Source organism: Emys orbicularis, chromosome 3 (assembly GCF_028017835.1).
Source record: "Emys orbicularis isolate rEmyOrb1 chromosome 3, rEmyOrb1.hap1, whole genome shotgun sequence".
Lineage (NCBI taxonomy): Eukaryota > Metazoa > Chordata > Testudines > Emydidae > Emys > Emys orbicularis.
In genome coordinates this window covers 214,619,413-214,633,709 of record NC_088685.1, presented here as the reverse complement: position 1 = coordinate 214,633,709, position 14,297 = coordinate 214,619,413, and the positions used below count along the sequence as shown (strand labels likewise).

Here is a 14,297-nt window from a genome sequence, read left to right as displayed (position 1 = left end):
CCGCCGCCATTTTGTGAGAGTGTCTCGGGCGGGCGGGCGCCATGTTTGTAAGGAAGAAATAACCGGGCATCTCCGGCCACCAGCACTCCCTACCCCCCGTGTGTCCTCCTCCTCCTGTGCCCCGGGCCTGCTCCTCCGGGCCGCGCCGCCGCGCCGCCGGCCCCGCCTGCCCGCGCGGACTGCCAGAGCGGGCCGCGGGGCGGCCGGGCTCACCCTGTGCAGCCTCCTGCACAGAGTGACTGTTAGTGTCTCACTAAGTAACCGTGAGTGAAACCTTCATCATCTCTCCTCGCTGAGGGACCGACCCTCCTCCTCCTCCTCCTCCTGCGCCTCCTCAGCGAGCCTCCTGCGCCGCCGAGTGCGCGCCGCCTCCTCCTCCTCACCACCACCACGGGCAGCAGCAGTGTCCTGCCTTCCTCCTCCACCTCCCTCCTCCTCTGCTCACCCCAGGGCCCGCACCATGGCCTTTGAAAGCCTGTTCGCCAACCCCCCAAACCCAGTCCTTGGCCCAAACATGCCCGACTCTGACAGGCACCATGCGGGGGACGAAAGGTCGAGTAACATTCTTCTCTCTCCGCGTCTCATGCCGGTGATGCTGTGGGTTAATGTGCCTAGCGGGTGAAGGGGGTGCGGGGCTGGGGGCCAGGTCACCTCCAGGCTGCGAAGTGGGGGGTTAATAGGGCGGGGGGAAGGGGGTGGCGGGACTCCTGAGTACAGGGGCATTTTCTTGCATGCATTTGACATCTCATTTTTTGGTTCCATCTCTTTCCATACAATGCACTTTGCAGCGGGTGTCTGTTGACTGTCACCGTTGTGTTTGTTACCCCCCGCCCCGTGCTGCTCGTCAGGTGGAAGAGAATGTTTTTATCTATGCAGGACGCTTCGCACTAGGGCCATATTTAACCTCCTTTTCTCGCCAGATTACACCCGCCACATTTAACGGGATCTTTTTTTATGCAGATTAAGGTCTGACTGACGTTTTCTTTGCCACCTCTCAATCCCCATGCGCAGCAAACCAGAGTCCTTTTCCTGATGTAAGGAGCTCTGTTCCGGCTCCCTCCCTTTCTTTTCTGCAACTGTGGTTGGAAATCCAGATCCGATCCTCAGACAGCTCTGGCCTTCCTAGCCACTGCCCAAAAATTCTCTTCTAGCCTCACCACTCCCCATCATTCAGGGCACGTGGACAGAGAGCGCATGAGTGCCCTTGTAATGGTGATTTGCAACAGCAGCCCAACCTTCCCGCAGACTTCCCCAACCACGTACAGTGCTCTTATCAGATGATTGAAAAACATGACACACCCTCTGATTAAACCTCAAAACACCCCTGTGGGGTAAGAATTATTAATCCTATTTTTTTACTGGTAGGGAAACTGAGGCCCACATAGGTTAAATGTCTTTCCCAAAACACACCATGTATCCCTGATCTGGAATAGCCTCTAGATTGTCTAACTTCTAGTCTCATGATTACCCCTCCCATCTTTAATTTTAAAGTAATCTAAGTGCTACTGCATATAAAAGTTAATGATGGAGAAGGCTACCTTTAAATAAATTTGAAGAGTTCAAGGGAAGATACATTAAAAAGTAATAATATTGTATCACTAGTCTTGAACTGTGACAGCATTGTCCAAAGAACTTGCTTAAAAGGTATACTTGCATACCAGTCAAATATTAATGGAACATGCACTTTTTACCATAGAATATAATTCAGGTTTTGTAAATATTTGGTTCACATTTTCATTAAGAATCTGTGGTGATGTTGGGGCCCAAGAATTCTTTACCACTATGTCACTAGAGACTAATATTTCTAATTTGAAATTCTTCAGAATCAGTATTATAGCTTAAATTGTTACATGTAAAGTGTCTTTCAAAAATTATGCTCACTAGTATACTTATTCCTACACTGGGAAAACTGGTAAATTCTTATTTTATAGCTTTGTTTAAATATCTTCAATTTAATAGATTAATTGTACCATTAACTTATTACATTTCTTCACATCTATTTATACTATTTTTTAATTCTAGAAGAACATAATGCCCTAACAATAAATAAATTAAACATGCCTTATAAATAATACATTTAGAGACGATCCTGCTGACTATCTGGATTACCCCTATTAATAGTTTATAGCAAGGTGTGTTCACCATACACTTACCATAATTAAAAGAAAAATAGTAGAGATAAAATATATGCCTTCTCATTTTACAGTAGATATGCAAATTCAACCCAGTCAAAATGCATTATACATTTTAGGAAGTTTACAGATTTTCCTTATGGATTGATTACTCTGAAACAGGCACAAACTCATTTAAACAAAAACACAGTCCCAGAAAACATGATTAACACTTTAGGGGTGTGGATTTCAGTTTGAACAGCTTTAGGTGAAATAGTTTTGCTTGAACTGTCCCTTGTATTATCTTGTTGAAAAGAAAAATGCAGTGTTTTTAGGTTGATACTTTGGATAAAATCTGAGTAACTGATCAATGTCCATTCCAAATTGAAGAAGTTAATAGAAGCAGTACTATAATATATTTTAGTAGCATAAAATTATAGTGTGTATAGTCTGAGCCAATTCTGCCTTTCATTCAGTGTTTTACTACATAAGTAGATCAGTAGTATGACTTTACTATGGCAGTAGTCCCATAGATAAGTAAGGGTGGCAATATAGTAGGTAACCAGTACACAAAAGGTTGCAGATACTGATTTTATGTAAATCAGTGACACTTCTATTAACATTTAGCAATCTTGGCATTAATCTAATCTTTAGAATTACAGAAATGAAATTTTCATTACAGCTATAGATAGTTGCAAATTACCTTTCACATTTACCCCCAGTTTGATCTTGTTTGTTTTTAAGAGGAAAGTATTGCTTTGGGCTGTAACTTTTCACGGCCTTACTTTAAAGATAAATTTTTAAAAAACAGAGAAAATTAATTTAACTCTTTTGACTGAGTGTGAGGAAAATACTTTTCTCCCCCAAAAAGCTGTTTAGGACTTTTTCTACATGCACAGATAACTAAATAAAAAAAGCTCAACTTTCACATGAAGTTAGTTCTCCTGAAAGATTACTCACAGTGTGCATTTTTTAAAAATATGGAAAAAATAGAAACAACCCTTTCCTTACACAAACAAGAAACAAACAAATTGAGACTACAGCAAATAAACACTAAACACAAAAATACAGCCCTATTTACATATACAAAGAACCACAACATTTCTGCAATAAAGCAGGTGTCTTAAGAGGATAAGTGAAGAGAACAGTCTGTGATCTCAAATAAATACATAAACACGGGCCCTAATCCTGCAACACATGGTGTGGACAGACTGCTGGACTGCCCCCAAGAGCCCCACTGAAGTCAATGGGACTTGGCATGGGTGCAGCAGTGTGCTGGTGCTTCTGTCAGTTGCAGGATCAGGGCCTTGCTTTTAAACTGTGATCTGCAGGCATGCATATTGTTAAATCACGCAGTAGATGATTTTACTAGATATATCCCTGCATGTCTGGCATAGGAACTGAATACTTAGTTTTTACAGATACAACAGAATATGGCACCAGTACAACTCTGACTACTTTGGTCTCCTAAATAATATTGAACTACAGGCATATAGGGGCTTGATTGCAATAAGTAGGGTCATGTTTGCACTAGTGCCATGTTTACCGCAGCAGGAAAGTTTAAAAATATAGATCTTTCCATGTTTTGGGATGAATATTTTTATTTGAAAGTTCAGATCAGGTACTGGTTCCATTTTTGCAGGTGTATAAGGCCCTGTTTTGCACCTCTCTAAATATATAGTCAGGCTTTAAGATTTTATACCAATAACTATTGTAAAAAAAAAAAAATTAATGACCTAATCAGTCAGAATGTTTAGGCACTAATTATGGAGGCTTTACTAGTGATTCTTTAGTTAATTTTGTGTTGTGATATCAATTTAAAGCATGACTAAAATATACTACCTCTGTTTTATATGATGAAGATTTAATTTAGTCTCCAAATCTGACAAAATAACTCTCCAAGGGACAGTTGAACTTCTTATGTAACTTTTGCAGTGAAATTTAACTAATTTTTGCAGAGGAAACATTTGAAAATGTTTCTTTTTTTGAAAAATTGGCTTGTTTCATGTTTTTGGTTCCTTTTGCTAACAGCCACAAACCCCAGTCATCACACAAGTACGCATTCTGATATCCTATGCACATTCTGATAGTATCTTTGAGGTAGAACATTTCTGACATTTTAAAATTAAACACACAAGATAGCCTGTTTGAGTTTCACTGAGGTTAGCCGATGGAACAGCTCATTCTGTTACTACCATTTTCTGATGCTGTCCCGCCTGTCTCAACTCGCCAGCTGTCATCTGCGTATATCCAGGTGAGCCAGATAGACTCATGGCTGCCCAGCCTGTCTGTCTCACAGGTTTTCTGCCTTTCCTGTTCCCTGTGGCTCCTCCAGCTATCCCAGGAATTTCCTGGTCCCTTCTGGCACCCCAGTTCCTTGGCACTTCCTCATCCACACCCTGGCAAGCATAACTTCAAGGTCTGCTACTGAAATAGTACTTATCTGACAAACTTCCTGTGGTTTACCAGAATGGTGCTCTGCTCTGATAAGTCATAAGGCCAGTGGGTGATAGAGAGTAAGGATTGTGGTGGGAGAAATGGGGCTGGGGTTAGGTAGGCTGAGCAACAGTGAGCTTAAATCGGCATACAGTCTCTATCATTCTCTGCTCCACTGTAGTTTGCAAGTTCCTCGCCCCCAGCCTACCTAGGTCTCACTGGCTCCCCAATTGCATGGAACACTGGAGGATTGTTATTCAGGGGAGTGAGGGAGCAAGAAAGTTGGAAAGACATTGAGCTTGAGAGCCAAAGCGCAGAAAAGCCGAGGGGCTTGAGAGGTACAGCCTAAGATATTCCTGCTATCCAGCATGCCTGTCCTCCTAGTCCCCCTTCTCTGCTTTCCTGCTCCTCTATTAATTCATCCTGGCTCCATGCTATTCTGTGTAATTGCTCTCCTTTTCCAGGCCTTCACTCTATACCTCTTGTAGGCCATTGCCCTCTCTCCATGCCCCCTCTTTTTACTCATGAGTGTTCCAGGTCTCTTCTCCCTGTTGAATTTGCAAATATTTGCCATGACCAGTTACTTTGAAAATTTTAAAATATATAAATATTTATTCACCAGAGGAAAAAAATAATTAAGGTGGAGTTAAGCTTGTGGCCGCATAACATTGCCTAGTGCTGATCATACCTTTCCTGGACATGAGTTTAAATGTCCAACTTCAAACGTTAGAAAATCAGAAAACGCAGAGTTAAGTTCCTCCACGTGTCTCTTACCATAAAGGAATGGCAAATGCCAGAAAACTGGGAAGTAGGGAATAAGGTGACAGCATGCAAGATAACTACTCAAGGCAGTGTCATGTGGCTGAAATCTTAACTCCATCTTAGCAAAGTCTTTTTTCTGCTGAATTTCCTTAGTTATTTTAAATAATAACATGAGACTTGAGAACAGTGGAACCTGGGATTAGGGGGAGTAGTCCCTTCTTTGTCCCTGGCAGCTTGCCATTGCTCTTCCTGGCAGAAACCCACTCTGATCATGTCCCCATAGCCTGTTTGGAGGTGGGTTTCCCAGTGCCCTACCTACAAAAGGCAGACTAGAACCCAGCCAGCTCAGTGTGACAGGAGAGCAACAACCCTTCCCCAGATGATTTCTCTGCCTGCCCTTCAATTTGAAAAGCAGTGGCTAAAACTAGTGGACACCTGAAAATTCTGATAAGTTACTTGCTCTGCATCACATAGGAAGTCTTTAGCAAAGCTAGTTCTCCTGAGTCCTATCACCTTAACTGCAATCATCTTTTCTCTCCTGCAGCTCCCTTCAGTGTTCAGTCAGAAGTCCGATCATGTGCAGTTATTTGCTAGGGCAAGTTTATCTGTATGTATGTTAGTTGGTCACAGGCTTGGCCGTGTTGTGTAGACAGCTTGGCCAAGAATGTAGATTTGACCTGATCTTTGTGAGAGGCAGCATGGCTTAATGGATGAAACTTGGCTCCGCAATAGGCTTGGCAGAATTTGATTTTTATTTTTTTATAATCTCAGTGGATAATCTCAGTGTTTATTTTTAAGTATTTTTTCCCCGTTTTTATTGATTTAAACTTTCATGATTGTGCAAAATTATGGGCTTCAGGTATTTTTTTATTGATTTACATTTTCAGTTTGGGGACATTATGGGGAGTTCAGACACAGGGTCAGACAATAATTATTTAATGAAAGTAGACATTGAAAAGTTAAAGCTTTATAACCGTTAAAACACATTGTCAGCATTGCATGTCAAATTATAAAAAGTAAATATCCTTAAATCAAACTCATGTTGTCAGGAAGCATTTTTCTTATTGTGCCTATCTGTACACTTTGATTATTATTGATGGAAATATTTTTTCATCAGTTTGTGTGTGTGTATAGTGACATCTATATATAAACATTTAATCTTCCAAGCCTATATACGAGACGTGGCTTCTATTTCTGGCTATGCCAGAAGTGGTGATCTGAAATCTCTCTGGTCCTCAGTCCTCCCATCTGTAAAAGGGGATGAATACGTGCATCCTTTCTAGTTTTAATATAGATGAAGCTTTTCTCAGTGTGAGTTGCAAAGGGATTTATTAATGCCAGTTATTGGAAGAAGGGAGTGTAGAATTACTGGTTTCCAGTGGAGTGCTCGTGTAGCCTAAAAGGGATATTTTTATGAGGGCAAGTAAGAAATTTGCTGGTTCAGAGTGTATGTCATATCTCTCTCTTTACCCTATGTAAGAATAATGCAACTGGGTAAGAAGCAACAGAGGGTCCTGTGGCACCTTTAAGACTAACAGAAGTATTGGAGCATAAGCTTTCATGGGTGAATGCTTGCGTCTGATGAAGTGGGCATTCACCCACGAAAGCTTATGCTCCAATACTTCTGTTAGTCTTAAAGGTGCCACAGGACCCTCTGTTGCTTTTTACAGATTCAGACTAACACGGCTACCCCTCTGATACGCAACTGGGTAAAAGAGTTATTCTGCTACATCATGTAATAGATGTCTGCTTTGTGATGTTAGAGGTCTTAGGTTCAAATCCCTGCAGAGAAGCGTTTTTCCTGTCCCGTATGTGTTCTCTTTTAAGTTCAAAGGGGGGCTGGTGTTGAAGCTGTGTCAGGAGTTCCATCAAAGTGTGTATGTTCCATGCTCGTAATCCATAAGAGAATTGCCAGCTCTGCCTCATCTCACTCTGTAGTTCCCAAAAGGTCTGTTAACTTCATGTTTACAATTATGGACCTTCTTTTTTGGTACCATGCACCAGATGTTAGCTAGGAAAGTTGAGTGATATATATTTTATGCAGTTCTTGCCCTGTTTCTTTCATAGGTGTATATAAAAAAACACTAGGACTTGTCTACGTGGGGAAATTTTCCAGCACAGCTGTACTGGTATAATTATACTGCTACAGCTATGCCAGTATAACTTCTCCAGAAGGCATGCTCTTTTGGGATTAAGAGTACCTTTTTCAGTTTAGCTTGTATGTCTCTTTGGAAGTGATTTAAGCTAAAGTGGAAAAAAAAGGCACTCTGAAAAAGCATGTGCATGGGGAGTTATGCCAGCGTAGTTACAGTGGTATAATTATACTGGTGTAGTTAGGTCAGTAAATTTCCCTATGTAGATATGCCCTTAAAAAGCTTTTTGCAACTTTGGAAAAAGCTCGTTTTAGGGTGCCCCTGTCTTGGGAACCCCCTTGTTCAAATGATTTGGATTTTACCCTCTAGGTCTACCTTGGCCCTTGACTCAACTGACCAGTTTTCTTTGGGAATTTTACAGAGTGTACAAAATTGGCTTTAAAAATATAGCTTCTCAGTTAAGTTGCAGTTGTATTTAGCATTTCTCCATAACCGGTGACGGTGTGAACGTAAGTGAAGGAGGGGTAAAAGTCCATGGAGCCATACACCTTCTGCCTGGCACTGTGCCTTCCAGGGGACATGTGGGCATGAAAGATGGGTGTGTGAAAGAAGCTTTAGGGGATAGGGAACCATGAATGGAAAGGTTGGGGGAGAAGGGTATTTTGGAGGACTGTTAGAAAGGGGGAGAGAGTGCACAACTTGAAGGAATGTAGAAGGCAGTTACAAGGGATGTTGACAGACATGAAAAGGGGACAAAATGGGGGAGGAGGTAGTCATGGAAACAGGAAGTGTGTTCTCTATGTTAAACTTGACTGGTTTAAAACATTTGATATGTTCAACATTGATAACATTTCCCCTCTTAAGTGCCCCCAATTGGTATTCTACCAGTTATAACCTTCCATCCTACATCCAAACACACACACTCCACTACATATGTCCAGACATCTGTAGAAGGTGAGCCTAGTGCAGTTACATGCCTGCTGCATTGAACCTCATACGACCAATTAGAGCACTTTTGTGTTCCGGCAGCATTTATATAAAAATAATTTAGTTTTCTTGCCAATTAAAAACTAGGGAAATTCCCACATGCAAATTAAGGCGAATCAAGTGTATTTCCCATCAATACAATCAATAAAAACAAAGAAATCACCAGCTAAGCCAACATTTTCATCCACACCAATCACAACTCTCATACAATACTACCCAACTATACACAAGCCACACATTTATTTTCAGTTCCAATTTAGAGCACTCACTGTGATGATAATCCAGTTCTTCAGAGTCACATTGAAATGCAAAACATAAACTCTGACCCCAGAAAGATAAATATCTTTCCGGTAGAATAGCTGTAACAGTCAAGTCTAGATGTCATTTATACATGAGGAAATTAGGTAAATATTTAGCTTTTGTGTTTGAGTGTAATTATGAGGAATTGGACGTGCATTTGGAGTGGCTCTGTGTTAGAATTACAAGTGAGTTGCTTATGAAGTTTCAGAGTTTGTGACTGTTTGGCAGTAAAGTTGAGAGAGTAGAGGTGAATGTAAATGTGAATGTTGGCTTAACTGGTGATTAACATGATATATTTTTATTATTGTGCTTGTAGGAGATGGACTTGAGCAAATTTTTAGTACAAAGTTAGCAAAGTTTTTCCGGGTGGGGGGTATTACATAGAGGGATGTCAGGAAAATGTTTTAACAGTTGGCTTGAATCTTTCACTTTGTTATTGCAGGGAGTGCTTACTAACAAACTTGGATGTTCCTTGTCTTTAGCCCCCATCCTGATCATATTTGTGTAGACTTTGCATATCTTGCGCAGTGGCCTATTTTCTGTCTGTAGGTCTAATTATTTTTCTACTGAACTTTTTGGTAAATTAAGTACTTATCACCTCCATTGCCCAGTCTGTTTTATTGCTCTTGTATGTGATCTGTATGATTTTAGTAACCACAACTTCTTGTCACACAAAAAGGTCCAATGTATACAAAATATACATGTCTAAGAACTAATCTTTCCTAACAGAAAACCTCTTTTTACTCTCAACTGAAGTTTCAGATAATAGGCAAGACTAATGTTTCAACACTGAATTCTAATTTAGGAAGAAAAGGATTCGGTTTGGTTGAATGGACATATACTGGTATTACCATAATAGCTAGGTTTAAGCAATTTCTTATAAAATTTCAGAAATTGTAGGAGTTCTGTTCATGCAGTCTGTAAAGATTAAGAAAGCAAGTTTGAGTAGTAAAAACATTAGTGTAAGGTTTGCAATTTTGTCATCTTTTTATCTTTTCTTTTTTCTATTACACATCTCTGTAAATGATAAGTTAGATGTAGAGTTTTGAGGCTTGTTAACTTGTATGTACTTTATACTTTTTCTGGTAGTAATGTCCTGCAAACTATTGGTAATTGTTTCCCTTTAAGGCTTCCTCTAACTTTAAAGTTGTAAGTGACAGCATCCTGTTTTAAAGCAAAATCCTTAATTACTTTTTAAATGAGACCTTCTCTTTACTTCACATCTCATCAGTCAAAAATAGGTTTAAACAGAGGGCAAAGATGTCTATTAATAAAAAATTAAATTAAAAGTTTAATAAAATAGGATGTGTGCGCGTTGTGGTAGTTTCATGAAGTAATGGATGCTGGTATAGTCCACTACAAATGCTGGGAAAATGTCTGCACTCCCACAGTATTGCACTTTGGTGCGCTGGTTGTGCACACACCTGATCCAGAGAATTTTGCCTAGCAGTATCCATACAGTGGCGGCGCTTGCGCCTCGTGGCCATAGCCCATCCCCTTGCTACATGAGGCAGCAACGCCGCTACACCTATATTCCTTCTTACCAAGCATGGCTGAAGTTGGACCTCTTTGTGGTTTTCACCTCACAATCCCTCTAATTTTAGTGACTTTTCTAGTTGTATATAGCTATTTAGTACCCTTAATATAGTATTAATTAGAGTTAGTGTTAGTTAGGTGTAGTTTAAGTATTTCCCTGGTGATGCCCTTACAAAGGTTTAAACATTGTCCCTCATGTAGAGGAGCAATCCCCAACAACGATCCCGATACAGGATGCTGGCTGTGCCTAGGCGAAACCCACATCAAGGAGCAGTGTTCAATTTGCAGATCATTCACCAAATGGACCCAAGTGCGGAGGGAGCTTCGTCAGAAGCAGCCCTTGTCGAACAGGCCATGCATCTGCTTCGGCACCAACGCTCTTGTCAAATTTAGGTTGCCCTTGAGTTCTGAGAGTGCTGCCGCTTCGCGTGCTGGAGTTGATGCCTTTCCAAAGAGATTGAGGAGTTGTTCCCTGTTGAGTGCACAAAGGAAAAGGTCACATCAGACCGATTGAGGCCACTCCAGGTCATGTGGGGACTCATCTCCTTCCTCCAGATGGAGTGTGGATCGGCACGGTGAATACCAGTGCATGGGATGGAGCAGGTCCTATCAACTGCTCCCTGGTAACAGTCAAGGGGGTCGGAGATCCCGTACCATTGACTCTGTTTCTGGCCCCAGGGTGTCTGTTGATTCTGGTACCGATGAGGGTGATGCTAGCACCAGCTGTTTCTGCACTGGTGCATGTCAGGCAGCAATATAACCTCGTCTGCCTTTCTGTCCCAACCACGCCCTTGGTCCATGACTTTGCCAGGACTGCGTCTTTTATAGCCCTGTTGGCTGTGCGGGCCGCCGAACCTGTGAGTCTGTCAGCACCGTACCGTGATGTTTCCCTTTCACAGTCAGTAGAACTGGGGCCGGTACCAGGCTCAGCACAAACTCCCCCCCCACCCCCACCCCCACCCCCCCCGGTACCAGGAGCGTCTTTGGCACCCCTGTGACCGCTGTCACTGATATTACTATGGTGGCATTCCCTGCCTTCCACTTTGGCACCATCAGTTTACCTTGGTGCACTGCCGACTTCGGGGTCGACACGGCTTCCAGCACCGGAAACAACAGAGGCATACTCAGTGGTGCTGATACCGTTTCCACCGTTGGCGCCATCTCCCTTGTCATTCTTGGCTACAGACAACTCAGCGTGGTTGCTCGCACTCTCAGGGCTGGCTGTACCTTTATCCTCTGCAGCCTGAGACTCTTCGGCATCCACGGCGAGATCTTCCTCCTCTCATTCTCCATCGTGTGACCCGCGTCTGAGACCATTCTTGGAGCATTCTGGGTAGCAGGATTGGTGTTCGTCTTGTGGTCGGGATGTGGGCCCCTGGCCTGGCATCTACTGGCCATCAATGCCCTATCTATACCAGTGGTATCCGTGGGACACTCCTTGGTCGCAGAGGTCCCACTCCTCATCTCGCTCAAAGGCGAAATCACCAACCAGGTGTGTAATGGTGACTATCAAGTCATCACAGGCCAGGCACTGGTGAGCCTTCCCCTCGTGGAGCCTCCAGAGTCCTCATATCCAGGCCCATCAGCCCTGGAGTAGGATCCAGCTCTGGCACAGTTAACCGCTTCATCTTTGTCCCCAGACAATTCCGCGGTGTCTGTCTCTTTCTTCCCTTTGGTACTGGAGGATTTCAAGGTGTGCCTGAACCTTTTGCGGTGCTTGGCTGCTTCCCAAAGTATTCAAGCAGAGTTCCTGTAGGAGAACACCCACGAGTTAGTGGATATCCAGCAGCCATCTGCTCCTGGGAAAGTTGCCCTCCCTGTTCACAATGCACTCCTTGAGCCTGCTAAAGTCCTCTGCAGCATGCTGGCTTCGGTACTGCCTGCAGCAAAGCACTACTTCATTTCGGTGCAGGGATTTGAGGGTTTTTACTCCTATCTGGCCCCAGATACCCTGCTTGTAATCACGGTGAATGATAGAGCCAGGCAGGGCGGGTTTAAGTCCACTCTCAAGGAGAAGGACTCTAAACAAATGGACCTGATGAACAGGAAGATTTACATCTCCTCTTGTGGATGCAGATTGCTAACCGGCAGATATTACTGTCCAAGTACAACTTTGTGAACTGAAGGACTATGTCTAAGTTTGCAGACCAGTTGCCCAAAGCCTCGAGAGAGGAATTTCAGGCATTTGTCACCAACGGCTGATTGGTGGCTAAGACTTCATTGCAGTCCGCACTGGACGTTGTGCATACTTTGGGCAGAGTGATGGCCTCGGCTGTGACCATGAGACGGGCTTCTTAGCTGCAAAATTTGGATAGTGCTCCCAGTGTGCAGCAGCACATAGAGGATTTACCCTTCAGTGGCCAAACATTCTTTTCAGATGAGACTCTGCACTCCTTCAAGGACTCAAAGGCTACTCTGTGTTCCTTGGAAGCATACACACCAGTGGTGCAGAGGTGATCAACAGCAGCAGCACTATCGTCCGCAGCACACATTTAGGCAGCCTTTCCCTCCCCCAAGACAGCAGGACTACCCCAGAAAAGGGCATACGTCCCATAGGAGGAGGCAGTCTGATCCAGGATTTGGCCAGCCGACATGCCCTTTCCTGGCATCCCCAAGAGACCATTTTGACTCATTAGTCCAGAGCAGTGTTCCAGTCATCACTCCTATTCTCCCCTTTCCCTCTGTTTGGGGACAGGCTGGCTCACTTTCACAATGGCTGGGGCTTTATCACCACCGACATCTGGGTCCTAAGCACTGTCAGATTGGGCTATGCCATCCAGTTCTTCTCCATCTCTCCCCATCTCTCTTCAGGGACCCCTCTCATGAGATACTGCTCCTTGAGCAGGTTCACTCTCTACTGGCTTGGGAGTGGTGGAGGAGGAGGTTCCGCCAGAACACCAGGGTCATGGCTTCTATTTCTGTACTTTCTGGTGCCCAAATCTAAGGAAGTGGCAAGACCCATTCTTGATCTTTGTGGCCTCAACAAAGGTGGATCGGGCCAAGCTCATTCTCATTGTACTGGCATGGCCCAAGGCAGTGCTGGTTCTCCAGTCTTCTCGTGTTGTCAGTTCAGCCTCTCGTACTGCTTCCTCTCCATCCCAGCCTACTCACTTAGAATCACGGCTGCACCTCGTGTCCCACGCTCAGTCCCCTGCATCTCACAGTGTGGCTGCTTCATGGCTAAATGAAGAGGAAGAGTGGTGTTCTGCAGCTGTTCAACAGGTCCTATTCAACAGTACAAAGTCCTCTATTAGAATGGTCTATTCAGCAAAATGAAAGTGATTTTGGTGTGGTCATTGACCCATGGAATTCAGCCAACACTGGCTTGTATCCTGGACAACTTGGAATACTTGCTGCATCTTACTTGCTCTTAGGTCATTGAGCGTATAGTTGGCAGTGCTACCAGCATTTCATCCCCCCAGTCAAGGAAGATCTGTCTTCTCCAGTACCATGATAGCAAGATTTTTTAAAGGGCTTCTTCATCTCCATCCTCTGGTTCAAGACCTGGTTCCTTTGGGGGACCTTAACATGGTCCTAGCAGCTTTAATGGGACCTCCATTGAACCACTGGTGGTGCAGTCATGAAAAAGGCAAATGTAATCCTAGGATGTATCAGGCAAGTTATTTCCAGTATTACAGTATTTCCAGAGATAGACAAGTATTAATGACACTGTGCAAGGCACTGGTAAAACCTCATCTGCAACAGTGTATGATTCTGATCACCCATGATCAAGAAAGATTAATTTAAAAAGGAACAGGTGCAGAGAAGGCCTATTAGGATGATCAGGGAATGGAGACCTTGTCTTATGAGAAGAGAGTAAAAGAAATTGGCTTGTTTTTAGCTTAGCAAAACAGGTTGAGAGAAGATCTGATAGTTGTCTATAAATACCTTGTAGGATAGACATCAGGGAGAGAGAAGAGCTATTTAAGCTAAAGGATAAAGTTTGTACAAGAACAAATGGGCATAAAATGGCCATGAATAAATTTAGACTGGAAATTAAAAGGTTTCTAATCATCAGTGGAGTGAGGTTCTGGAACAGCCTTCCAGTAGAAGGAGTGGGGATAAACTTGAA

General features: G+C 43.2%; 1 protein-coding gene across 1 annotated transcript in view; it reads left to right on the top strand.

Moving 5' to 3' along the window:
* The first annotated feature begins 278 nt into the window (after positions 1–278).
* The window catches only part of ZC3H6 (zinc finger CCCH-type containing 6), a 69,896-nt gene continuing 55,877 nt past the window's right edge, over positions 279–14,297 (top strand). The window contains exon 1 of the mRNA XM_065400692.1: positions 279–552. Coding sequence (XP_065256764.1) covers positions 461–552 — 92 coding nt within the window. The 5' untranslated portion in view covers positions 279–460. The remainder of the gene's footprint in view (positions 553–14,297) is intronic.